This window comes from Simochromis diagramma, unplaced genomic scaffold, assembly GCF_900408965.1.
Source record: "Simochromis diagramma unplaced genomic scaffold, fSimDia1.1 OVJJ01000596.1, whole genome shotgun sequence".
In the NCBI taxonomy this organism is placed as follows: Eukaryota; Metazoa; Chordata; class Actinopteri; order Cichliformes; family Cichlidae; genus Simochromis; species Simochromis diagramma.
Window position 1 is genome coordinate 19,828,585 of NW_024387245.1, and position 27,731 is coordinate 19,856,315.

Consider the following 27,731-nt stretch of genomic DNA (forward strand, 5'->3'; position numbering starts at 1 on the left):
ACGTACTTTAATAAGCTACATTCCACCTCTGATTCTGTCTGTGTTTTTATTTGGGAGTTTGGGGCATTGTAAGCCTAACAATACTCTAGACCAATATCAGTGGGTGGGATCAGGAGGTGACCCCACCACTCGAAGGAAATCCCCCTCGTATCAGTATATGAACATAAATAAGATCGGACAATACAGATACTTAAAGGAGCCTTCTGCTTACTGAAGACTTTTTTTCTTTTCAAAATAAGAAAATAAAAATGCTTACAATAAGTACAAAAGGTAATTTCAGTGTGAAGTGGGAAATGAGTGGAAATGAGTTACTGATGGAAACAAGCAGGAACAGACACCCTGATCTAACCTGTTGGGCTGTGTTTTGTTCTGTTTCAGTATCTTTATGTGCTGCTGCAGTGTATTCTGCTGAATCCTGAGAAGAAGGGGAAGAAAGTCTCCTTACAAGAGGGAGAGAGATGGAGCTGGCCACCACCCTGTAACCCATGGTAACGCCATCAGCTGCAGTGGGAGGGGCTATGTGTCACACTGTGTCCGGATTGGCTAGGAACAGGTGTGCTGAGGTTCCATATAGGGAAGATGGAGGAGGACCGGTGGAAGCATTGTTGGGTTGAGGTGGATGGGGCTGCCTTCAGATCAATTATTTTATTGTCTGTGATTATTCTGTGTGGGGGTTTTCTGCTACTTTGGATTATCCAAACTTCTGGTATTTCTACAGGTTGACCAAAATATCCCTTAGAAACCTGTAGAGTGCCACATCATCCCGTTTCGTGTTTCATAAAGTGTGCAGGATGAGATGATCTTCTCTTGTGTTACTTTTGACACTTTTGCTTCATTACAGGAGATGCCATACACAGTCTGTGTGTAAGCATCTTCTTGCTGGAGTTTGAAACCAGATCCTGACTCTCAATCAGCTGATCATGAACCAGAGTCTGGAGAATCAAATGTCTTTGCATCACAGATCAAGAATTTTGCAGAATAGCAGCTTTCCTTTACAACCAGTAAATACAACTAGTAAATTTCCCAGATGTTAAACTGATTAAGTGGGATAAGTGCACTTCTGTATATTATGTTTACTACTTAAGTTACTTTATATCAATTAGGTTATTCTAAGTCATTCACAAGCTCATTACAGTAACTAAGTGCCCTGATCAAAGAAATGCAGCCATCCATTAGCTAAACCTACTTTATCCTTGAAAGTCATGTCGGCCTGGAGCATATCCCAGCTGCCACTGGGCAAGACAGCCACGCAGGCTCATGCCCAAAGTCGGTTTAGAATCACTCATTAAGCTAACTGGCTTTGAACTGCGAGAAGAGAAAACATACTCTGCAGAGAAAGGCCGCAACTGACTAGCGCATTCAAACTCTGAATTTTGATTGATTATTTTTAGAACTAAAACTGTGATCTCTTACATTTAAACCTCGTAATGGCTGTTGATATTCACTGCTGGTCCTCTTCACTGAAGCAGTTTAAACAAACAGATGGATAAGATTATGAGGTTCATGTACCCTGACTGTTCATGTACCCTGACTGTGGTATTATCTAAACTACTGAGGAAAAGATTGTTGAAACTGTTGCAGAATACCTCCCACTTGAGAGCAGAGCTTCAAGCTTTTAAAGTTGTGTTCTTCAGGGGTCCTATGGGACTGTTTTCTAATCACTAAAATCAAACCGGAAGGTCTTCCTGCTTCTGCTTTGTGCAGCTAAAATATCCAGATGATGTTTCAAAGAAGAAAAATAAAAGAAATAATATCTTCTGATTAGTAAGACTTTTAATAGACAGGTATGCACATTTAAAAACAAGGAGAGACATTCCAAAAGCATTTAAATGTCTAATTTACCAAAATGTTAACTGAAATTTGAGTTTGGGGCATTTCATTATCTCTTAAAAGGCAACCTCAGCCACATTTCTTTCTCTGCTCTGAGAATATTAACACTGTAATGGTCAAGAGCTCAAAGGAATTTCCAGAGAAGCTTGATGCCCCAGGTCTTAGTTACGTGTGCTAACTCATCAGGAAAGCACAGTTTTTGGACTGGATTGCAAAGTAATAGCTGTGGACTTTTCATAGTAGCTGTCTATGGAAGTAAGTCAGAGGAAAATCAAACTAGCTAGAATTTATTCTTACAAATAAGACAAGCAAAGTTGAGTCCTCTGAAGTTAAAAATATACACTCACAGCCAATTCATTAGGTAGACCTAATACCAGGTTGGACACCCTTTTGAATTCACAACTACCCTAATTTCTGGCACAGGTTCAACAAGGCAATGAAACATTCCTCATGATGGCATCACACAGTTGCTTTAGATTTGTGAGCTGCACATCAAAGGTGGAAACTCCCATTCCATCACATCTTAAAGATACTCAATTGGATTGAGATCTGATGGCTGCGGAGGCCATTTGGGTAAAGTGAGCTCATAGTCATGTTCAACAACTTGAGATTACGTGAGTTTTGTTGTGTTATCCTTCTAAAAGCAGCTATCAAAAGATGGGAAAACTGTGGTTATAAAGGGATGGAAATGGTCGGCAACAATACTCAGGTAAGACGTGACATTTACATGATGCTCACCAAATACCAAGGCTGGTATTATAGCATCACACCATTATACCTGAAACTTCAAGGCAGGTCCACGTTTTCATGTTGTTTACGCTATATTTTGACCCTTCCATCCAAACATCACAGCAGAAATCAAGACTCAAACCAGCCAACATTTTTCCAAACTTCTGGTATAGAATTTTTGTAGTCTATCCACTTCAAGGTTCAGTACATTGTGCATTCAGATATGCCCTTCTACCTGCCTTGGTTGTAAAAACTGTTCAGTAGCTCAGTAGTTTCTGAGATACTGTGACCAGCCCATCTGGTTTAAGTTACTTAAATCGCCTGTCTTCCCCAGTCTGATCCTCAGTTTATACTTCAGCAGGTCCTGATCATATGTACAGGCTAAATGCAGTAGGTTGCTGCCATGTGACTGGGTGATTAGACTACTTTAAACAGCTTCAAAAGATTAATTTAAATATTGCAAAGCCAACATCAAAACAAAGCAGTTGAAAATTATCTGAATATTCAATTGAGGTTTGTAAGAACTGCAAGGTGGTTCCTCTTTCCGAAAATAAAATTTAAACTTCAGGTTGTCAACTTTCAAGATAAAGAAAAAGAAAGTACAATCATATTGCTTCATTCAGGTAATCTTTAATGACGAAAATGTTCATTATCTTCTCCAATGTAGTGGGGAAAAAGAGATTAAAGCAAATGTAGCATTACAATAAACACTTTCATACCATGAGTCTTTCAGCTCCTTCCATTTCTATTCACATTAGGCCCTGCCATCAACAATGGAGGTCTTTTGTTTTCACACTTTAAATCATGATCCAGGTCCAACATGACTCCTGTGCGTTCACAATCTTTGTCCAACACCAAGAGAGGAGAAAAAAAACAAAAACATTTCAAAAACAAACTACACAGGAGAGAAGGATTACCACTTTCAAATGCTGCACATACAAACATAGGCAGAAAGAAAAAGGTTAGTATCTCTGTGGCTGAAATGAGAACATCCACACCCCGCAAGTGGTTCTTAGCCAGTCTTTGAGTCAGCTTGTATGCATGATGAGGAGTCAAATTTTACTGTCCCCGTATCCTTTAAGATTTTGTATGTTATTCTTTTGTACCATAAAATTTCACAATGAAATTCATTTTTGAAAAGGGAACAAGTCCTTGTTAACATTTTGCATTTATGCTTGACTTTGTGTCATAAACAGGAAGAAACGGTCAAGCTAAAGCAAACGTGTTGTGTGGCGACTTACAGGAACTCATTGTGGTGCTATATGCTGATACGCGAACATCAACAGAGTAGACTCGGAGCAAGTGGATAAGGGGAAGAAGCTTAAAAGCATTCAGCTTACTCCTCGATGACTAAAAATAATTACAAAATAAAATAAAACATTTACTGCAGGTGGAGTGCATATCGACTCCAAATCAACTCTGCAGAAACGCTAACTGACTTCAAGTCATCTGGACCCAGGTTGGCTCAGACAAACTGATCAGCTTCAGAGATAAAGTTTTCCATGCATGCTACAGCCGTCCTAACATTAGAGCCTGTGTTTACACAAACTTTCCTCCAGTCAGTCAGAAGCTGCTGCAGCATCACGAAAGAGAGATAGACATGCACAAGATTGAGAACCACTGGGTACCTTCTGCCTTTCCAAATTGATCCCTTCATCTGCAGCGTCAAGTTAATTCTCCTCGTTTTTTGTTTTGGCAAACCTGTTGGAGTGTCAGGAAGCACGGCTGGCTGTATCATTTTCCTTAATGGCTCTAAAATCTTTGGAAGTAAATTTCCATGTATAAAAGTAACTTGTTTCATGAGATACCCTCTAAACACTCAAAAATGTTCTCAAAGCAAATATCTAACTTCTTTTTTTAATCTCAAATCAAAATCTCACTTTTAGGCCTTTTGGTATCGAGCCTTTGAACAATACAACGCGTGCACTAATTCGAAACTATAATCGCGTAAAGTCCAGCCCAGTCTAGAGTTAAAAAAAAAAAAAAAAAAAAAAAAACCACCAACATGCAGGAAATGATCAGTTATGCTCCGCAGAAACCAGGAGGCTCACTGAAAGGACAACTTGGACGCTCACAGTTTGGACAGACAGATGAACCTTTCCTGAAACATACACCACTGTTACCCAACCATATTGGTGTATGTAAAATACTGTTAGTGTACACACCGAATGGGACGCGCTGCCTGCCTTTCCATCTACAACCTGTATTCCAGTTCTTGTCACCAAGCAAAATATACAATCGTATGCACATAACTGCATATTGTCACATAAATCTAACGGCAGACAGAGCCAGACTCCTCCAGTGAATTTCATGAGAGCTTGCGGTATGGTTTGGCCACTGTGGAAACGCCTTTCATTATTTAAAACTTCTCAGTAAACCACCATCATTACAAAATAAATTATTAAAAAAAAAAATAATAATCTAAATAAAATGGCTACTCTGAAAAGGCATGGTCACATTTTTAGTCTGCGTAGCCAAGTCTGAATTTGCTTCCAAGGTCGAGTACTGGGCTAGACCTGCAGGTGGCACAATCTCTGGTCAGTTCTATAACAGTCCTCCCTCCTTGTCAGTTAGTCAAAAGGGCACTAAAACAGCATGTGTAGAAGAAGAGTTTGGTTTGATGCTGCAACCCTCCCTGGAAACCCATGCATTATAAACATTCCAACTGATGAGGAAAAGAAACTATGACCTTCATTTCTGAAAAGTTTATGCAAATTAGTGAAAGATATTGGGGAGGTCAAGAGTAGGGGGAGTATCAACAGACAGTAAGAACAGTAGATCAAGAAAAAAACAAAAACAAAACAAGAGGCAGGAAGGAGGGGAGGCTGAGGAGGAAGAGGATGCACTTCTCCTGAGAACATGTCATATCTCAGGATTTAGGAGGGGTAATAGGGGCAAGCAGGACAGGGAGGAGAGGCAAGCATTCTTCTCACGACAGAAAAACTTCCTCTGACGCTTGCCCACTTCTGAGGCACTTTTCTTCATGTTCATGCTCATAAAGAGCTGGTGGGTGGCATGGTCAGCCTCTTGCCAATGTAGACCCTGAAAAGAAGGTAAATGACGTTAAACACGACTGGGTGTGGTGGTTTAATCAATGAGCTAGGCAAGGTGCCTCAATTACTCTGTCACCTTTCAGTGAATCCATTCAAAGTAAGTGGACATTAAACCAGTGGTTCCAAACTTGGGAGAGCCAGTTTATATGAAACAAGAAGCTGCACACGAGACTGAAAACTACTGGTGCTACATAAGTCAAACTGAATTGAACTCTATGGGGAAGGTAGATGACAGTGCTAGAACTATACCTTTCAAGGGTCCCATTATAATAACGTTACTTAGTTACTGCTTTAAACAACTTCCCAAAGCAACTCCTGGAGACTGCCAAGTCACAATGACTGCTTAATCTGCAGATTTAATGCTAAATACTGTTTTGCATTGGATACATTTCGCTCTAAAACCAACCCTTTAGTTTGAATGCAAATGCCCAGCAGACATATTTCCCCCCCCCCCCAATATGATTGGTTCGTTAATATCTCCCACTGAATACCACATCATGTTCAGCAGATGATGTCTGAAGTATTAATGCTGTGTAATGATTGTGTCTGACTGGGGAGCCAAGATTATTGTACCATGTGTTATCACATCGAACCCCTGGGAGTGTCACTATGAAGCAGCAGGTGTGCAGCCTTTTAGTCTGCAGCTGTTCTGCCAACATACAAAAAGAGTGGTTGCAGCTGATGTTTGTCTGTGGTTATACAGCTCCCCCTGCTGGGGTTATGTACAACAACATGGGTTTTTTTTTTTAAAGATTTTATCCTTTTTTGACATACATTTAAAAAATAAATCAGTTGAGCAAATTTCACTAACTACTGTCAGTCTTGCTTTAGACATAACACACGCTGCACAGGTGATCTGTGGTGTTTGATTCTTACCCCAGCCCCAGAGCGAGGATGTGTGATAGCAGCAGCGAGGGGATGAAGACTTTGAGGAACTCGGCAGAGAAGATGCCTCCTTTCTTCATGGCCCCAGTCTTCCTCATACTGAGCGTTACTGAGCGTCGGGGGTGCCGGAAATGAAATTCCCTGTTTAAAAACACACGCATTATAGATGCAGAACAGTTGCTTCATAACCTAATGCCTCTCAATAAAAGGTAAATATAGCTGTAAACATAACTTTCAGTCACATATGAAGCAAGCAAGCTCTTTCTGTGTAAGAGTTTGCACCTTTTCTTTGTTTTATACCTGCACACCTTAAACACCTCGCGTGTTGGAGAAAAGCAGCAATTTGAAAAACACTGTGATGTGAAGAAAACTAAGTGATTAATCAACTAGTTTTAATCCCACAGCATTTTTGAAGCTGGTACCAATTAAAAGAGATGTGTCATGTATGCATGAGATCTTAGGTTGTATCACAGATGTCGTGCACATTTATCTGAGATACATTACAGAAACCTTTAGGTCTTCAAGGGTTTAAGTAATATATAGTTTTTATTCCAGCATCAGAGCTGACACCTTATAGCAGCTGGCTTCGTATTTGTTCTTTAGAGTGACTTTATTACCATAATGATCATTTCCTTTCTCTGCACAAACAAGCAGCTGAGCATGATCACTTGCACGCAGAAGGCTGATGTTTACAGAGTTCAGACTTACTTGGGGGGAATGTTTTCCGGTCGACTAGACCAGTCTGCAACCCAATCTGCATCCTTCATCAAGATGTCCATGTCCTTCTCCTTGTCCAAGACATCCTCTTCAGACTAAAGGCATAAAAACATGTAGTTTAGCAATAAAAGCCTGCAGCCTTTAGGACCCTCACAACCTGTCTGTCAGGACAAACAAGACTTGTTTGGAATATTTGAGCATGTGCATGCCATGTTTTCAGATGTCTGACACCAGGAAAACACATAAGTAAAACTATAATGCTGATGACAGGCTGTGCAGACGATACAGAAATACACACTGGGTGTGGCAGCCATCTCCATGGAAACTAAAGGCAGGCAACGGCTGTCATCCCCCTCCAGGGCCAGTGGTTGAAGCTGCCATGGCAACAGACTGATGAAGCATATGATAGGCATACATATGCTTACGTCTTACCTGGCTGTCTCTTCTTTCCGCGTCAAAGATGATCTGACCCTCATCCTGGGGAGAGTGAGGTCGTGGGGGGCTGTGGTTTAAAAAATATATATTATAATAATAATAATAATAATAATAATAATAATAATAATAACAACAACAACAACAATTTGACAATTTCCTCATGTAACTTTAAAGTGAACAAGTGATGTACATGTTTTTGCGTCACCAGTTATCAAAGCAGTACAAAAGCGCATATATGCTGTGGTAATGTGTTCTACATACAGAAAAAAATATTACTTTAATATCAGCATTTATTGTACCAGTACCAGCTGGCGGATCCTTATCAAATTGATCTGACACACAGCAATACACAGTCTTTATGCATTAGTTTACATTGCAACACTAGGCTGGACTGGATCGTATGACCCAAGACAACAAAATCCAAAAATGAAGGCTCCCTATATTATTTTAACCTTGGGGTAGAAAAAAGCCCCAGGTTTGGGTGGTATTGCAATATTAAAGTGTACTTCACACAATCTATAAACAAATACCACTAAAGCCTATTCCACAGCACATCCGGCTTGCCGTACCACAAGCACTATGCCTTATAAATGCATCGTCATCATGGATCTGTGAAATATTAAACAAATGAATCACTTAATATGAATAACAGGATTAAAATGCCAACTTGTAGCTTGTATTTATTTGCTATGAGTTAGAAGTCCTTTAAAGTGCTGCTCTTCCTTCACTCTGACCCCTCTGATGAAATGTGTGCCAAGCGTCTCAGAAAGATAAGTAAAGAAAACACTTGCCTAATTGCCTCTGAGCAAAATGACACCAGCCTTGCTCTGAGAGTGTTATGACAAAATATATGTCAAGTGCTTGTGTCCCTGATCATTTCTGAGCGGTTTGCTGATACACAGCTCTCAGCTCAAATATCTGAAATCATGCTCAGGTGACTTGCTGACAAGATAAGGACTGATAAGGTCCCTTTTATCACAGTTTTGAGCATTATACACAAAGGGTCAGTTTGTTGCTTACATCCCAGATAAATTGTGAAGTCTGCTAAGGAAAGAAGAAGCAAGTCGACTGAGACCCTTTCAACTCTGAATTGAATCTTATTTATTGTGACAGAGAAGCCGCTCCCAAAGAGCTTTTAGAAGCAAACTGCCCAGTATTTAACACCTTGTAAGAGTTTTTATGTTGCACAAAGTCTTAATGGAGCCTAAAAGCAATTTTCTCAAGGGTTGTAGGGTTTTCACACCAAAATGCACAGATAAAAGCTGGTTTTGTAAATAAACATATGCCAGGAAAAACAATAGAAGAAAAAAAAAAGTGCAGCATAGTTTCTGGTTTAACACCATCATGCTAGTCAGGTGACAGTTGTGTTTACACTGTGCCCTGAAGATATCACATCTGATAGGCTGTTAGCACAGTGAGCTAACACTTCATCGAGTACTATTCCCTGTCATAGCATGTCACTGGTAAGAATCAGGTGAAAATAAGGTCATCATAGCCAAAACCCAGTATTACTTCAGAGGCATTTGACTTGCTAATACATGCTGCCTGTTAGGTTAGTGTAAAAAGGGCTTCAATTGTGCAATTTAAGATAACTGTTTCCAGTTTTTAACTTCTAAGAATAATATGTAATAAGAACATAAATATGCATAATTTTATTTTAGCAATTCGTATGGCTTTAGCAAAAAATAATTTTATTTTTTTAAATCTGCATTTCTGAAGCATGTAGCTTTACACCAAGAGAAAATTCACAGGAAAAAGCTGGAGAGGAATCAACTTCCCCATGTGACTAAATCTTCTATAAATACAGGCCTTTATGAACCCATGACTTTCTTGACTCTTGATCGTGATTAAACTCCTGTGTCCTAATCTGTGTTTAATGTCAAACAGATCTGGGAATACAGGAAGCTTTGCAACTAAGCTGGTTTTATTCTGAAAGTTTTAATATTTGCACTAAAAATGAAACTTTGTTGTTCAGAATAAACTGAATAGGTTAGAGATATACGGAGGAGCTCAAGCGATGTTTGTTCATAAAAGTACCTGTCACAGGACGAGTTGCTGCGGCTTGATTCATGCTGGGCATCCAACAGGATCTTTTCCATGTCTCCGTTGTGGATTGAAGAAGAGGATGGGACATGCTCCAAGCCTCCCACTATGGCCTCCTCTTCCTCCACCTGAGGGAGCGGCAGCAGGCCCGAAACAGAGTCAACTGTTGACAATGACTGGGCTTGGTGATTTCTGTTCATCTCCAACTCCACCCAGGACCCTGAGGGAGAAAACACAGAAATATTATTCAGTATTTGTTTCTTTCTGATGTGAGTTAAAGCTTCATTTTAAAACATCTTCACTCAAACAGAGAAGAGTTTTGCTGCTAGGCTAACTGTAATCTCTCATAAAATGTGTTCTTGCAACAAGCAGATAGAAAACTAGCGGCTTCTGAATTTACAAGAACTTTGAGTTTAAATGGCCAAAGTTATATTTCAAAAAACACCATTTACTTTCCATTTGTTGGTCTTTTACTTATTTACAAAAAAATAACAGTAAAATATTCTTGGATCTTTTCTTTCTATTAGAATTAAAAACAAAAAGATTGTTTATATTGTGATAAGAGAACCATTGTTATCTTAAATCTTTTTGTATAAACATGAGCCAGCTTCTATTTTTAGAAATCCAGTTGACTCTATGGACATGTGTTAAGCTAAAGATTAGATTAAATTTTGCATTGCTTTTCAAAAAGGGAGACACGTGCACATGCTTCCCTGTGCATGGACTTGAAAACAAGTATTCAGGTTATCAAACAGTTAACCAAATTGTTTTTTAAAAAGTTAACATCCACCACTTTTTATAAAATAATTACAGACTTTAAAACAAACAAACGAACCAGACACAATGACAGGACATGTTTAAAATGTAAATTTCCAAAAATGTGCCTTTTTAGCTTGTGAATGAAATAAAACCCAACCCTAAACCTTGATGGGTTGCAGTTAACAGGCCAGATCCTAGAGCTGTGCGGGATAGGTCATTAACTATCCTGATTAAAGTTAAGCATTCTTAGCCTTTGAAACTCACTGCCGTGCCCAGTAATGAGTTTCGAGTTGTTGCTGGTTCTAAGTAAACTTGTTTATACCCGTTACTGGCTTGCACAGAGCTAAAGAGGAACCTCAAGCAGGCTCTCCATGAGGAAACAGCTCAGCAGGTCTGACCACACAATAGAGAGCAGGAGAGAAAGAAGAGCAGACCACTGTCAAATTTTTTTTGCTCGTAGAGAGATAAACAACAATGGATAGTTGAAGTTTTGTTCAAATGGGGTGGGGGTAGTTCACCTGCTCTCAAGTTACAGTTGCAGGAAAAACCTGGAAGTCTGGAGTTGCCTTGTGAAGTTATTCTCTAAGCTAAGTTGTACACAAGTACAGGATGTCATTTGAGAGTTGTTGTTTTTTTTAAGTGTTTAGTATATATCATATATGGGTATACCTAATGCCCCAGAACATTTTTATCCATTAAAAATGTATGTTTTGTTCTAAACCGTAAACACTATTTGTTACCAACTCACTGTGTGTTGATAGAAGCATACAGCTATCAACTCTCTCCTAATTAGCCTCATATAGAAAAATGAGAGTTGTTAAAAGGAAATCTCATATTAAATACAGTTCTAATAATAATACATTTTATTTATGAGTGCCTTTCAAGTCACCCAAGGACACTTTACAATAGGATAAAACACTTAGTAAAACAATGGCAGAATAAGAACAATAAAATAAAAGCACAAGATAAAATTAACAAACAGTGGATTCACAGTGAATATGCAGATTTGAACAGATGAGTTTTGAGTTGGGATTTAAACTGTGGGAGAGAACCAATGTTTCTTATTTCTGGGGGCAGAGAGTTCCACAGCCTGGGAGCAGAGCAGCTGAAAGCTCTGCTTCCCATGGTGGTGAGGCGGAAGGAAGGTACAGCAAGCTGGATAGAAGAAGAAGAACGAAGTGAACGGGCAGAACAGGTGGTGGTTAACAGGTCAGAAAGGTAAGGAGGAGCGAGGTTATGAATGGCCTTGAAGGCGAGCAGAAGAAGTTTGAAAATTATCCGGAATTTCACAGGGAGCCAGTGAAGTTCCTGAAGAACAGGGGTGATGTGCTGGTAGGAGGGGGTTCTGGTGATAATGCGAGCAGCAGAGTTCTGAACCAGTTGAAGCTTATGGAGGGATTTTTGGGGGAGATCATGCAAAAGAGAATTGCAGAACGGGTGAGATTATTGATGTGAGATTTATAGGAAAGTGAACTGTCCAGGATGACACCAAGGCTCTTAACCTGAGGAGAAGGGAAAACTGTTTCCCTTCTCCTCCACAGTTTCGATAACCATCGAAACTGTGGAGTTATCGATGGCTTTAATTTTTCATCATCTACATTTTTAAAAAGAGGAAGTGAATCAACTGTAAGCTTGCAAATTTCCCACTCTTTAAGCCTGTAGAACCTGTTCAAATCACAATTTATCTCCACAATCATGGATAATATGGAAAGCACAGTAACATACGCAAAGAATGGTTTTATAATGACATATTTTTTCCCGTATGTACTAAGGAAAAGTGTAGAACAAGTAACCATCATCAAAAAGATATTATTATAATAATTTAAATAGAGATGTCTGAACGAGGTCCAGGGCTGTAAGTGACCAAAACTTACATTAAGTGTGACCTGAAATGACCATTTGAGTCCATCAAGTCATCAGGAAAGTGCTTATATGTCAGGCCTGGGAGGCCTCTCCCCATAGACACGGGGAAGTCTTTAAAGCCACTGATTATTATTATTTATTTATTTTTTAATCTTTGAGTTTTGCATGTCTACATACATTAGTCAGAATTTGACCGATTTATGTCTGTTATGACAACAGAAGTCTCTTTGCCACCCACAGGGTGACAGATTCCTTGAACTACTAGGGAAAGTGGCAAAGTTTTAGCTGGAGCCTTGGAAGACATTACTCTCAGCTGGCATCTGACTGGTTATTCAGATGATAAATTGCACCTGTTGTTATCCTGCCACGACCTGTCACAATATTTGCCTTTTGTTTTATGGCTGGTACAGGGTGTGACGAAGCCACAGCATTCCCTCTGATTAAGGTAAAACGGCCTTTACTAGGAAATCCAAGCAAAAACATGCAAGACAACAAAGACAGAGCATGTCAACAATCACTTCCTGAGGGGAATTTCCTGGAAAGAGACAAGCTGGGCGCCCAAAACTGGCAGTTGAAGAAGTTAAAAAATAATGTTATTTTCACAGCCCTGTGGAGAAAGAGCACCTAGTGTACAGTATGTGCTGTGGCTGTGATATATGACGCTGTCCCCATTTGTACGTGATGTCTGACATGAACTGGTAACTAAAGAGTACAGCATGTCAGAGATGGGTTACAAATTTAGAGGGGGGCAGATTAGCCAAGTCTAGAATTTTGAGAAGGGGGTGGGGGGAATCTTTACGCAGCTTTAAAACACTTTCTCCTCCTACTCCACAAAAAAAGGAGGAGGAGGAGGAAGTCCTCATAAATATTACCATTACAGTATGTAAACACCATGTGGCATAGAATTTCATAGGCAACAGGCCAGTTAAAAGCAAAGGGTGCAGCCCCCCCACACACACACACCCACCCACCCACCCCTCCCCCCTCTTAACAGGCCTCGACTCAGCACTCACACTCATCCTGCAGATTACATGGTGGACTGCAAGCCAAGCTGCTGTTGACAGGCCATTGTCTCCACTCTGTGGACTAAAACCACGTTGCCATGGTGCTGATGCATCCGAACATTCTGGCCCAGCCCAGCCATCAGCTGTTGGTGGGGTTCATAGGGGTGAGACATGATAGATATGACCTCTGATCTACTGATGTTAAGGCTAAAGCTTATCCATGGTCGCATGTTGGGACTCAAGACCCCTGGGATTACATAACTATATTTATGACACTGGTGTGAGTGAGAAAACACCTAAAAAGAATCAGATTACAAAGTGCACTGCTGGCCTCTCCCTTGTGATAAGCACAAGGGCTAGCTGTCCTTATAGGTGTGTCACAGGTTTTTCTGTGACAACACAAACAGTACATGCCCTGAGATCCACATTTTTTTCTTTTTGATCTTCTAATTTGGGCAGATGATATTCAACAGGCTGTTTCATATGTATACTAAAAATGTCTGCCATGAACTCGGGTGGAATACATTTACCATCCAGTGACCAAAAACTGGCAATTTTCTAGCCTTTTTTAGAAGCAGCTAATCTCCACTGGTTGTTCAAAATGATATGTGTGTGTGTGTGTGTGTGTGTGTGTGTGTGTGTGTGTGTGTGTATAAACCAGCTGGAAAGTTTGTTTCCTATCCAGCAGACTTTGGCTTAAAATTAAGCAGCTTCTGTGTTCTTACATGCTGCCTCTTGTATCATACTCCTCACCTCCCCAACCAATTTCTTTCGTCATGTGTATAAGGTCTGTCCCCTTGTCGTTGTGGCCAAAAATGGCATGCCAAGTCATTGCATGCTATTTATGTTGTAAAACTTGAATCACAAAAGCTGTCTAGGCAGAGCCCCCCTCAAGTAAGTAAGCCGGAGTGTCAACGTCTTAATCACACCACCTTTAAGGGCATGTTTTAGACAGAGGGATGCTAGCCAAGTTGCGGTCAATACTGGACAATCTTTCACACCCTTGTAGCTGTTAGGCACAAGATGGAGAGCCATAGAGGCAAGTTCAGCAAAAGACTCATTCAAACACAGGAAATCAAACTTTATAAATGCTCCTGATGAAACCTAGGTGTTTTTCCACTTATAATATCACATCTATACTGTACATAACATTAGTTTTACTTAATTTTGTTGGGTATTTTTTGGATTTTTTTTTTATATATTTAGAGATTTTCCATATTTGTATAAATGAACATCTGTAACAAAACAATTCGCCCTTGGGATTAATAAAGTATTCTGATTCTGATTTCAATGCAAACAATGGTCTTAAGTAAAATATTTATTTCATATCTTTCTATAAATACCAATGGACTTAGTTAATAAACTACGAAACTAAAGTTTAAAAAAACAAAAAAAACAAAGCAAAGTGCAAATGTTTAGACAGACATTTATTTGGCAGAATAAATTAAAGCAGATGAAAACCAGAGGGGAAAAAAGGAAAGAATATTAAGTTTTAATTCCGCTTATCAACAAAAACTTATGTCGACGGGAAAAAAAGTTACATGAACGACAGAAGTAACCTCAAAAATCCAAGCAAACGAAAATCTTAAAGACAGTACTTAAGTTTTCTAAATTTCTTTTTGCTACTTTCCACGACACGAACGATTCAGGTTAAATTACCAAAATGCATTTCCCCATTTTTGCCACTTTGAACTTTTTCGATCTAGCCTTGTTGACAAAGCTTAAACCCCACGTCTACGTTCTACCTACCAATCGCTGATTGGCTTAGGATCCTGTCAATCGCGCGTACAACTAAAACACCGTTGGTCCAAACAGTGTCAATAAACACACGGAACATACCGTTCTGTAAACCGTCCCCCTTGTAGGCAGCTTTGCCGTGAAAAAAAAAAAAAATACATAAGCATACAAAATTGCTGGTTAGCCCTGCAATAAACCTATTATAAAAGCATCCAGAAATTATTTTAGAAAGAATATAGACCGGGTAGCTGTCACAGTTGAGCAGTTTGGTTAGGAATTAGCTTACCGTTTAGCCCCGAGTCTCCGTTGTTGTCTGTAGAAGTAGTGTTAGCTTCGGACATCGTCGTGCCTGGCGAGCAGGATGGGTTGCATAAAAGGCTCGAGTCAGTGCAAGAGGCGCAGTGTTTTAGCTGCACACATTCAGAGTTGTAATAAGAGAATAGACCCGAGTAGTGTGCTTCTTTTTTTTTTTTCCCTTTTGTTTTTTTTTTTCTTTAAGATGGGGGTTGAGGGGGACAGCAGCTAGCTAAGCTACAGCACAGCTGTCGCTTGTTTTCGAGCGTTAGCTGGTCTGGAAGCAGCCAGTCTCCCCGCGAGCCCGCTCACGCCTTCGCTCCCTCCCTCTCTCCGGGAAGCTGGGTGATGACATCACAGCCTCCCGTTGATAAGCGAGAAGAGAGGGCGAGTCGAATTACATAACGAGGCGGAAAAAAACAAAACAAAAGCTCAGGATATTACGTGCATCAATAATTGGAAAACAACTGAAGATCCAAAATATATATATTTTTTAAATTCTTTTTTTTTTTTTTTTTTTTTTTAAGCATCGGGATTTGTTGCTCACGGGCTCTGCGTTTGCCATGCAGGACGGGACGTGTATGCCCCCACGTACACACGCGGTCAAGCCACGAGCCAGATGAATGCTTATTACCAGCTTTCAGCAAGTGGACACCCTTTCAGCTGGTTTCAATAAACTTTCAGCGGCTGAATTTTATCACGTCCATCAAGTATTCCCTTAATCGCAACTGCACGTACGTCTTGCACGGTGAATGATGGGGCAACAGCTTTAAAAAGAAAAAAAAGTCCCCTTACCAACTGAAGGAGTTTAATGATGTCAACAACAATGCTCTGTGATAATCCAGCTGTAACGCTTAGCATAACATCAGTTGAGCAGTGATGAGATCCCACCAACAACCAAGCATTCACAAGGATGCAAAAAGTAGTTCCTTTATTTTTTTCCCCCCACTGTCATTGCTTAAAATTGTAGTTATACATTACTAGAGGCATCAATATACTCTTAAGTGTCCACTTTTTAAATAGGGTGTGGAGACATCCAAGTGCTGCAGATCTTCTGTGAGGCTCATTGCACCATCACAGTTACAGTATCAGTTACGTCTGCAGTAGTTTAAACACTGTAATGCCTCAAATCTTTTCTTTAAAAAAAAAAAAAAAAATTGCAGTCTCACATCACAGACATCCAAGTACTTGAGTTGGTGCAGCAACAAAGTCCAGTGTCAAATTAGATGTTCTTCCCTGTTGTGAAGTGCAGCTTGAGCTGAATGCTGTGGTACAGGATTGGGGGGGTAAAAAGCCCCCCCTCAAAAAAAAAAAAAGTCAGGCTTTGAGGTTAGGCTTCATCTCACAAAATAGGACGGACCAAACCTGTTGACTCTTTAACCTTTTTAATATAAATATGACCATCATAATTATCTTTGAATAGGCCTTCTCTGATACCTGACTATTATTGAAGACAAGAGAAAAGAAAAAAAAAAAAAAAAAAAAAAAAAAAAAAAACAGGAGGAAGAGGAGCCGATGCACAAAAATATCACGATACACTCACACACACCCAAGGGGGAGAAAAACAAACAAAAAAAAAACAAATAAAAAAAACAAAAAAAAAATAAAAACAAAGGAGCTCTTACTGAGTTTGGGCCTGTTTGGCCAACCAGAGCCTGAGGCACAGTGACAGAAACAGCAAGCAGAACAAAAATCTCACTGGACCAAATCTGAGCGGACAACAAAAAACAAAAAAAAAAAAAAAAACAACCCCCAGAAAAAAAAAAAAAAAAAAAAAAAAAACCCACTGTACTTCTCAAAATCCTGGATGTGTCCAAGATGAGCAGCAAGTTGTGATGAATGTATGGTTTAATGAAAAAAAGGAAATGTGAAGACACTCAACAAAAACAGACAGCAGAACTGATGAATTTGTGAAAAAAAAAAGTGTACACAAAACAAAGGTCAAACTTTTCTTAGAAAAGTAAACACTACAATGGCACAGGATAATAATGGGACAAACTAGGTGTTTTTCATTTTCTACCATTTTAGGGGATGGGGGGTATTTATAAAAATAAGTGTGTCTGTATTCAGAATTTTAAGGAAATTAAACTTGTTTCACCCACATTAGAAAAGTAAAGGGCAGGCGGGTTGGCAAAAGAAAAAAAAAAATATGATGAAGAGAAAGAAATTGGCACAACATCACTTAACAACAAGGCAGGCATCACTCTGCCACAGACAGACTGATGATGGGCAAAAGCAAGTCCTCCTCTGTCCACATCTAGTGGCAAAGTCTGGTCACTCAGTAGGGCCGGACAGGGATGCTGGTTGTCGGCATTACCACCACAGATCGCCCTGGATGAGGCTGTGAGGCTGCGGGTGGTTACAAATGACATCACCCGCGCCAGATGTGACAAGCTCACCCTGCAATTAGTTCACTTTATCCTGGAATATGTAGAGGTTGTTGGTCGTTGCCACCGCAATGATGTTGTCCTGGGGATGCCAGGCAGTGTGCAGGATCTTCTTATTGAAGTCCAAACTATCCACGCTGATTTCATCCTTTTTGCGTTTGCCGCCTGTGCACACCTTGCGGGGCTTCAGGACCTGCATGGGCTTGCTGTTTTCACGGGACGCCTCCAATGTCACGTCCCGTCTGTGGCCGCGATCGAACATCCTGAAGAAGTTGTTATATGAGCCGGTCATCACCACACTGCCCAGAGTAGGTGGGGAGACGTGGGAAAAGTGAGAGTCATCAAATCAAGTTATCCAAAAACAATGTCCATTAGAAAAGAAAGTTTAAACTTTGTGCACCACTAGTTTACAAGTGATGGGCAATTAGAGGACAACTCTAAAACTGCTTACACATCAGAAGTGATTCCCAGGTACGTGGTTGCCAGAAATCATAAGAAAGTTAAGGATAACTTCAACCAGGCTTATGGGTGAAATGACCACTGGCTATACAAAGTGGGCAGAATCTGGCAAGTCACTGACTCGTCTACCAATGAATAAAGACTACTTCTGACTGACACATGACGTGGTAATAAATATGTTGTAGGGTTACATAGGCAACCGGAGGCTGAAAAGTCAATCAGCCTTAAAGCAACAAACAAATCCCATCCATTGTGTATATATTTAATATATTTTTACAGAAAATATCAGTGATGGTGTTACAAAAACCGGACCTTAGTGTTCAAGGGTTAATAATCATTTTATCACTTGTTCTTTGAAAGCTTTTTATTTTTATGTACCATTGCGTTGGTTTATTTTATTTATATCCAATGATTATAGCATATTATTTTTCCTACCTTTTATCGTTTTTATCTTTTTACTGCATTTTATCTAGCTGTACTTTCCATTCATGTTTCTTCATTCAAATATATAAAATTATGCAATCTCTATGCACTTAAAAGTCATTTTAAAATGTCATTTATATTACATTTCTTTGATTTTTTTTTTAAAATTTATCTTTAATTGCTTATCATTGCATATTATTAGTTGTACTATATATTTGTTCTGTCTTATCAGCTTTGGCAGATATCTGTGAAGCACTTTGAACCTAAATGAAAGGTGCTACACAAACAGGGTTTGATGGATCGAGGCCAAATGTGCAGTGCACCAACCAAAAAGAAAGAGTTGGGGGAAAAAACAAAAAAAAAAAAAAAAAAAAAAAACTTGCAGGGTGTAATCTTTAAAATCATGACAGCAATAAACAAAGTGCTACCTGAAAGATTATGTAATTTCCTAGTGTTATTATTGCATTTACCCCCTGTGTGTCTCAAACCTTTTACCTGTCATTGCCATTCCAGCAGCATTCAAACTTGTCAAAGATGCAGTCATTCTCATATAGCGAGCACAGCTTGCTTCTCAGGTACTCATGGACCTGTAATGATTTTTGTGGGGGGGGGGGGGGGGGGGGGGGCAGAAACATGATGATAAGAAATTTTTAAATGAGACTTCCAAAAGACAAACCTCCAATATTCAAAATCTCCTGCACCCCCATAAAGTAGCAGAAGGTGCTTGAATCTGTGAAAAAGAACATCTAGAATGCCTGTCATTATCTGTAACCCTATCTTTCAGGGTTGGGTTCCCCCTAGTGGCCACTATATTACATTACCAGGAATGACTGGGCAAAAACAAAAAAAAAAGGAAAAAAAAAAAAAAAAAAAGAATGGCCACTGTCCAATTGTGACATGAATTACCACTGCATATAATAAAATAAAAACTAAAAGTACATTAAAATCAAATGAGTAAATATGAAAACCAGAGTTTCATTAACAGGCTGTGGACACTATCAGACAATATTAGGTGTCAATCCTCCTTCCTCTTTCCATGCATCACCTCTCAATCACATTTCCTAAAATATGCCTATAGCCTTTTCTAGCCTTTCTCTAGCTGAGAGACATAGCAAACAGTAAGAGCCCACCTGAGATTATTACATTCCAGTAATGAAAAAAATCTATATGCTATTATTTCCTATGCAAAATAATGACAATAAATGATCTGTAATCATTTTGATAGTAAAATATTAGCAGCAAAATCACAAAGTCATTAACAAATTAATCGCCACAATTTGAAGATTCTGTGGCAACCAAGACATCAGTGCATGAACCTACTGCCAGTCGTTTCATAACTGTTCATAACTGTGTAGTAAACCTGACACCACACACTAGTTTCTATTTGTCATTCTCACCTGATATGTCTCCACAGGCCTGTTTTCCATATTCAGGTCCCAAATCTTTACAGACAAGTAGTCTCTAGTCATCATGTAGCGTCCGTTGTGGCTAAATTTAACATCTGAGATTGATGATATGATCTCAGAGAAAAAGGAGCGATTACTTGGATCTTCTGGTTCCTCAAACACTGGATGACAGAAAGATGAAAAAAGTCAAACTGCAGTGTTCGCCAAAAGGTCTACTGTGACATGAAAATGCTTTGCATAACAAATCCAGTACTTAATCTGCCTGTCAGGGTAGAAGAAGGGACATATAAAAGTATGATGAGTAGGTACTCACACTTTGAGTGCTTGTCACATAGAGCTGAAACCCTCATGTCACACAGTCGGATGGTTCCTTTGCTGCTGCTGTAAACGAAGGTGTTACATTGATGAGGGTGGAACTCTGCTGCTGTGATCACCTCTGTAAGTTCCTCCATGTTAGCCGGTTTAATGTCAACAATATCTGAGGAGCATGCGGGTAAGGAGGGATAACATCTTTCATACTCTGACACCTACCAAAAGAAGCTGAAGTGACTTTCAAACTGGGCGATTACAGTTGGTTTACTACCACAAGAGCTAATGGGCCATTTCAGGGCAACCTGTACCTTGCATGTGTGCATGCTCGAACTGCAGTAACTATCCCTCTGGGACCTTCTGCAGAGCCATTGCAGGACAGTGATACCCAATGTAGGTCCTGAAATGTTTTTTTTCATGGAACTACAAGATTTCTTTGTTTGTCTTTTCTGTTTTCCCATTGCACTGAAGACCCACAAAGGACAGTCATATTAGCCACTGGACATGGCTACAGCTATGTTTTTCCATGCAAGACTTTAGAAAACAATGGACCAGGTTACATCTCAGTCCCCATCTTTTCTGTTCTGTGTCAGAGGTGAGAGCACACACGCAAACCAGCCACAGTAGAGTGAGTGAGGCAGAACCTTTCTGCCGGTTTGCGCTGAGGTGTAGGAATAATGATGCTTTTATGTTCACTGTTCACCCCCAGTTGGACAAAAACGTCAGGCTGATGACAGACAGGTTAATGCACAAGTCAGGTGCACAGACAAACATGCCCGCATGCGTCTAAGGATACTGAAGCTGCGGTCAGTGATCTCAAGGTGCCAGAGGTTGATGCGGAGGTCGTCTGCAGACAGGTAGGTCTCGTTGTCGCTGTTGACTGAGACAGAGTTGATATGGTAGGTGTGAGCGTTGGCAAACACCCTCCGTGGACTGGCTTCCACCATGAGGTCCATGGGTTTTAAAACTGGTACCTGTGATGAGAAAAGGCAGTGAGAGTTAGCTGGCTCAAAGCTCTTCACAGATTTGAAACAACATCAAGCTATTAGCTAGATGAAAATAAGAAGCACCATCATATCTTTATACAGGAACACAGAACACAGTCTTAGCTTTGCAATAACAGGTTACACAAGGTTCTAAAAAGACAGCCCGGATTAGTAATAACAGTCATTTTTACCATCAGCAACAGCAAAGGATGACAAACCAGTAGCCCTTCCCAACTTCTGACACACCCAGGTTTTAAAAGTTTTGCTTCCAAAGAACTACTGGTTTGTCTGACTAACCACACCCTTGAACCAGCCTGTGGTTGATTTGAGAACTGACCCGCAAAGATGTGATAGTGTTAGGGTCCTTGTAGCGCCCATCCTCCTCTTTGAGATTGTAGCCCTCTGGCCTCTTGTCTCGTTCACTGATTTTCCACAATTTAATCGTTTTATCTGTGGAAAAGAAAAAGACATTTTAAATGACATTACCAACTGTTGGGCACACTAAATGGAAATGTTATTTTCTTATAGATTTATGAGATTTTTAAAGCAATTCAGGTCTTCATGTAGTCAATATACAGCAGACTTTCTTAAACTGTTTGTACTCTGAAAAAGTTGCCTTTTCACCTGGTGCTATAAATAATGAACTTTTTGCTCAGTGCCGTCTATAAAATGCAAGTGTATGGTGTCTACATACATGCGATGGTGGTTTCACAAGTGTCAGGTAGCAATTTTATGATAGACAAAGTACTACTCTTAACTAACAAGCAGATTCATTAATTTCACCATCTTGTGGAGGAAATTATAATATTATGTTTTAATATCTAGTTCTCTTCACATCTGAGTCAAGTGTGACGGGGTCTATGAGTCACTCATTTCTCTTTAATGCCTGTATTCAAAATTAAACTCACTGCAGACTGTTGTTAAATATCTGATCATCAGCTTAATTAAAGAGAGAATTTTACCATTAGTTGACAACAGGAACTGAGCAGCATTCTTCTGAGGAAGCCAGCGAATCTTGTTGATTTTCTCTTCTATTTCCAAACTCTTCAAGTAGTCAAACTCTGGCTCGTGGCTCTGAAAAGTGCTGTAAACATTGTACTCGCTCCGGAACTGAGGCTGATTTTTGTTCTGTTGAGAACCAGAGATGAGTAAATTTGTTTAAAGGGTTTTTTGTATGAAAATAGACAAAATCATCTTTTAAATAAAGCCCACTATTGTTTGTTTACAGACATGCTTCCAAAAACTAGAATCATCTGTTCTGACTTTGTGTCACCAAGTTCAGAGGATGACCTTTTCTAAAATGTGTGGGAATCAAACTAGGCAGAAGTTAACCACGCAGCTGTACCTCTATTTCCTGTTGGAAGATGACTACGCGTCCACCCTTGTCTCCTGTGGCCAGCAGCTCCCCTGTGTGGTTAAATTCAACTGTAGATATAATGTCCGCTGCAAAAAAATAAAATAAAAAGGACATAAGATTACATGTGCAATTTTAACATTTTGAAAGTGGCGTACCAAGACAGATGTGCCCCTCTACTACTGAGAAAGTACACCAGGAAACCACTTAGTTATTCTCAACTAACCCTGGATTTATCCTTGTGAGAATCAGAGAGGAGACAGGCAAGTGGCCCTGAAGATGCAGGAGGATGTCACAGCACGTCGGGCAGAATGAAAACGATCGCTAACCTAGTTTTCATCTTTTCTTTCCCTCTTACTCTGACAGAATTACACTTTCCCCCCCAGCAGCAGTATGCTGCTTTATACACTGAAGCTCACTCACACATAAACAGTTGTTTAACCCTTTGTTGCCCACTGGAGCAGAAAGACAATGCTCCAAGAAATTGCAGCGAGTGGTCATTGTTAACGACACAGTCCCTGAGGCCTAGAGTAAGGATTAATATATCCAAGCAAATCATTCTGACAGACTGTATTTGGTTAATTTTTAAAGTAAAGACATCAAAAATACAAATGCCAAATCCTAAAATAAGGTTAGAATGTGGCTTGAAATGACCTGAAAAGCTTGGGCATGCTGCTACTTGTAAAGCAGTGAAATAACTATATCAGTACTATGGTATTCTCTGTATGTTTTTTGTTGCAAAACTCCAGGCATGGTCATGTACCTGGCATCTAGAGAATGGCAACATGCTTGACGTGGAACTCTGTAGCAGTCTGACAGCTCCCAACCCTTTCACATGTTCTGTCAGTAAAGACAGTACATTTCTCACTTCACTGCATACAGTGTGGATATATATTGACTTTCATTATCCATCGTTTTCATATCTGTGATAGCCATGTCACGTTACAGGTTATTTCCACAATAAGCTTATTATTTAGTTGTTTCCTCCACCATTGCCTGCAAAACAAGCTCAGACTGACCTCCCACCTCAAAACAGAATATCTCCATCCACATGCCTAACATCTGACTAACTGCTCTTTTAATCAAATCCTGCTCCTTTTTTCCTTCGAACGTGCCTTTAGAGTTTGTGCTAGAAAACTCTTCTTGTATTTCTATATGATGGCCCATAGTTCATATCACCAGTGCTGTATAGTCCACCCATCTCTCAGCTAAACCTTCCTGCAACTCCTGCCTGTGCAATAATATTTCCATTTGGAAAAGGAAACATGCAGTCATGTTGCTCTTCCATCTTGTTTTGACTTCCACATTTGCCCATAATTTCCTCCTTCAAATAATTTTTTTTTTTTAAAAGCTGTAAATATGAGCTGAAGTGTTTTCATATCTTTTTATGGCCTTCCCCTACTTTGCTGACATCAATGACTTGTTTATAGGAGTCCATTGTTGTTTAGTCTTACCACACAGTTTAAAGACTGCAACAATCCACGAACTCTTTAGATACAAAAGTTACCCACAAGCTCAACAATATGTAACACTACAGCGCTCTCGCAAAATACTGGGGGCAATAAAGAAAGATGGACTTAAATATATATTTTTAAATGCTCACTCACTTACCAGTTAATTAAATACAAATATTGATGCTCACCTTCCATATAACCACATCACCAAAATTATTTAACAAAAATTAAGATTATAATATGATATAATTAACCAAAAATCCCATCTAACAGAGAGGTACAAACCACTCTACAGCATCTGATAGTGGTTCACAGCTATTGATTTATCCTTTCAGCCTCTGAGCTTTTGTCCATCAGCCATCTGGAGGTCCCGTTTTCCAATTTTCCTGAAAAGTACGATACTCCCACAATGAGCAACCAAGAACAGAGTGCATGGAACAGCACAAGTGGCCCTGCATTATCAGCAGGTAATTATCCAAACGCCTGACTCAGCTCCTTTTTTTTTTTTTTTTTTTTTTTTTTTTTTTTTAAGCATTCCTCTTGAAAATGCTAAAACCTCCAAATCTAGTGGCTGATCCATGTATAGAAGGTACAGAAGGACCCAGTAGCGAGTTTCCAGCAGCAACCTAAATGTCTGCATTGCCTTTTTCAAAAAGAGCTTTCCGGTGACTCACCAATGGAAAGCCTTTAATGTAAAGCAGGAGCAGCATCAAGTGTTTGGGTTGCATCTCTTCAGTGGAAACTAGAAGGGCACTTAAAAAGCACAGTCCTTTACCATGGCAAACAGTCCGATCAGACTTTATAATCACTACATCACACATGTCTGAGCAGGAAAGGAGCAACATTAGATCAGTTCAATGTAACAGTTTCTGAAACAGCTGGTGTACTCTGCACCCCCCACCCCCATGTGGGGGCCCCTTTGGGGAGGTTTCTTACAGAAATGTCATTGCACATCCCTAGATTGATTGGTTAAAGGAGGAAAGGGGAAAGTTTGTCAGCTCTTGGTGGTCTCCTAAAAGCCTGGGGCCACAGCTGCTTGGAATGTCTGTTCACAAGCTTCTAGTATGACTGAATTATGAAAAGAAAAACCGGGATTTGCGTCAGCACCGATATTTTGTCGATTCTGCCTTAGCCTCAGACTCACTCTCTGGTAGATTTTGCATAATGCTGCCAACAGGAAACAGAAAAAAAATGTCTGAATTTTCACCAAGGCATACCCCACTATGGCTAAATTGTGCAATATCGATTAGTCTGAATTAATCAAATCACTTACCCTCAGCTACGTCATCATCGATTGCTCCTTTCACCTGAGAGAAGCACCACTGCATGTCACCTCCAGGACCTACAAATACAAATATAAATATTTAGTTCTGGGTGGTTGCAGGTTTATTACATAACATTTCACATTCTGGACAATGTAAACAAGTTCCTAAGAAAACTTTTATCATTTGAGTGTCCCCTGCTGCCTGTGACAGCAAGTGATAATTGATAAGATGTTAGAAATTAAAAAGAGACAGGGTTCTTGCAAAATGCGTGTGGTCACAGATGTGCACATATCCTCTCACAACTTCTGCAATTCTAGCCTCAAAGAAAACAGACAAAAAATGTAATTTTTTCTCCAAACTAACATTAACATAAAGATATTACTGTTGGGTCACAGGCACATTAAGCAACAAGTGGAAACCGGCGATTTTTTAAATAAATATAAACATGCTAGATCTAAGCCATGATTAGTTGGTAGTGTGGTTTCTCACTTTGAGATACAGAGTCTGGTTCAAATCTCACAAATACCAACTAAACTGCAAATGGCCTGGATGTGAAAGTAATTATCTCCACACATTCTTTATTTTAGGCCTGGTCAATTGAGGAGGCAGATGGTCTCCTAATGCCGTCTCTTATTTTTAAAATCTACATCAACAAGACAAAACTTGCTGTCTGATTCAATAATAACTTCTAATCACTTGCCTCAACAGGTTCTCCATCAGCATAGCTCATTGCACAACAAAAATGTTTGGCATATTTTCCACAGATGATCGTTTCTCTTATTGGTTAAGTGGAAACTGGTCCGATTTGTCTTTAACAACATTGAAACACACGCGCTTTGAAGAAAAATGAAGGACATCTATGAGTCACCACGGATTCATCACACACACACACACACACACACATTCTGGACTGAATCATAAAAGTACTGATCTGGACAAAATGTAATAGCTTCACAGTGCCTGCACTTTCTGCAAGACAAAGATCCCAGAAAAGAAAAAGGCGTTCAAAGTGAACTCAAAAATCTGTTTTAAAAGCAGGATAACATGCAGTGTCATTAATTTCTCCACCCTAATGAATCAAATGCATGTACCAAATATGTCACTAGATATTTCCTTTACAAGTATCAGTCCCGTCTGACTACGGGGGGAGCTAAAGGCCAACACGATTTCAAACAACTACTGAGCTGATGAATGAACTGAAAATCAACACTGCGCTAAATAAACCCATTTCTGCCAGAGTCCTGGTTTAGATCATAGTGCTTTTATTTGTTTCGCTTTGAGGTTGTTTTTTTTTCTTCGTTTTTCCGCTCGAGCATGCGCGTGTTAAAAAAAACAAGCCTGATGACTTTTAACTCATTTTACGCAAAAACTGTTCAGTCTGCAGCAGGGCCTGGAGGGCTAGCCTGCATGTGGGTAATGTCAAAGTTTGAGCGAAGCCAATTACGGCATGCTAGGCAAAATTTGCCCTTCTGGGCATTTGTTTAATCTTTTCGAAATAAAATAAAAAAATCAACCTTAGACTAAAAATCTGAGCACTGCGGTTTTGGGGATAGCTAGCATATACGGCGTGCACACAGTTAGCTTACGAAAATGGTCCCGGGCCGGTAAACAGCTAGCTAGCATTAGCCGGTAAGGGCAGGCCAGATGGAGGATGACACTTGAGTTAGCTGGCTAGCTAACGCTAGCACTAGCTAGCTACCGTTAGCTAAACCGATACTCGACTGCGAAATCTCGCAGCTACCGCAGCTAAGAGCTCCTAGGAGCGGGGTCTCGCTGTAAAGACTCAAGCCCGTCCATATTATTTTATGTGTAACGGTTAAAGTCAATTACCTGCCATAACGAGACAAACAGTGGAGCTTGCCTCAGTCAGTCACGATCCTGCTTCCCACTCCCACGCGCTGATTCGTGGGATCTGAACTTTTTTTTTTCTTCCGCTCGGTATCCGCTGTTCGTGTGCGCAGATCGAAATGTCTGCGAGGCTTTAAATTAACCGTAAAGCTGGATGTTTTATAACTCTCCTTATTTTATTTCCCGCTACGCTCCCTGACGTTTCTCTCTGTGTGTCAATCAACCTCCTCTGCCTCTCTTGCCGCCGGCTACTTCGCATCCCACAAGTCATTTCTTCCCCACCCCGCACCAGTCTCTTCCGCACGTGAACTAAAAGGTCTTTATAATGCGCGCGCACACAGCAAAGCAGATGCACGGACACGCGCGTACTCACATCTGGATGAAGAGGGTATAAACGTATTCTGCATTAATACTGCAACTCGATACAAACCTTAAGGAAGTATTAATAGTTCTTGTAGTTCCTTGTACTCCGTTACAAGGATGACCAAATC

The 27,731-nt window shown here is 39.9% G+C and overlaps 2 protein-coding genes across 2 annotated transcripts; both read right to left on the reverse strand.

Moving 5' to 3' along the window:
• Positions 1 to 3,169: 3,169 nt before the first annotated feature.
• bnip3lb (BCL2 interacting protein 3 like b) lies at positions 3,170 to 15,449 on the reverse strand. Its single transcript, XM_040053160.1, has 6 exons — positions 15,342 to 15,449; positions 9,687 to 9,912; positions 7,647 to 7,716; positions 7,206 to 7,309; positions 6,489 to 6,638; positions 3,170 to 5,601 (listed from the first exon to the last, which is right to left on the reverse strand). The coding sequence occupies exons 1-6, from the start codon at positions 15,394 to 15,396 to the stop codon at positions 5,553 to 5,555; spliced, it is 654 nt and encodes a 217-aa protein (XP_039909094.1). The 5' UTR covers positions 15,397 to 15,449; the 3' UTR covers positions 3,170 to 5,552.
• Positions 15,450 to 15,547: 98 nt separating this feature from the next.
• On the reverse strand, positions 15,548 to 27,522 carry ppp2r2ab (protein phosphatase 2, regulatory subunit B, alpha b). The gene is made up of 10 exons (XM_040053159.1): positions 27,223 to 27,522; positions 25,401 to 25,469; positions 22,665 to 22,762; positions 22,282 to 22,447; positions 21,657 to 21,769; positions 21,130 to 21,307; positions 20,338 to 20,502; positions 20,016 to 20,185; positions 19,114 to 19,205; positions 15,548 to 18,035 (listed from the first exon to the last, which is right to left on the reverse strand). Exons 1-10 carry the CDS (start codon positions 27,227 to 27,229, stop codon positions 17,756 to 17,758), a joined length of 1,338 nt encoding a protein of 445 aa, XP_039909093.1. The 5' UTR covers positions 27,230 to 27,522; the 3' UTR covers positions 15,548 to 17,755.
• Positions 27,523 to 27,731: the final 209 nt, after the last annotated feature.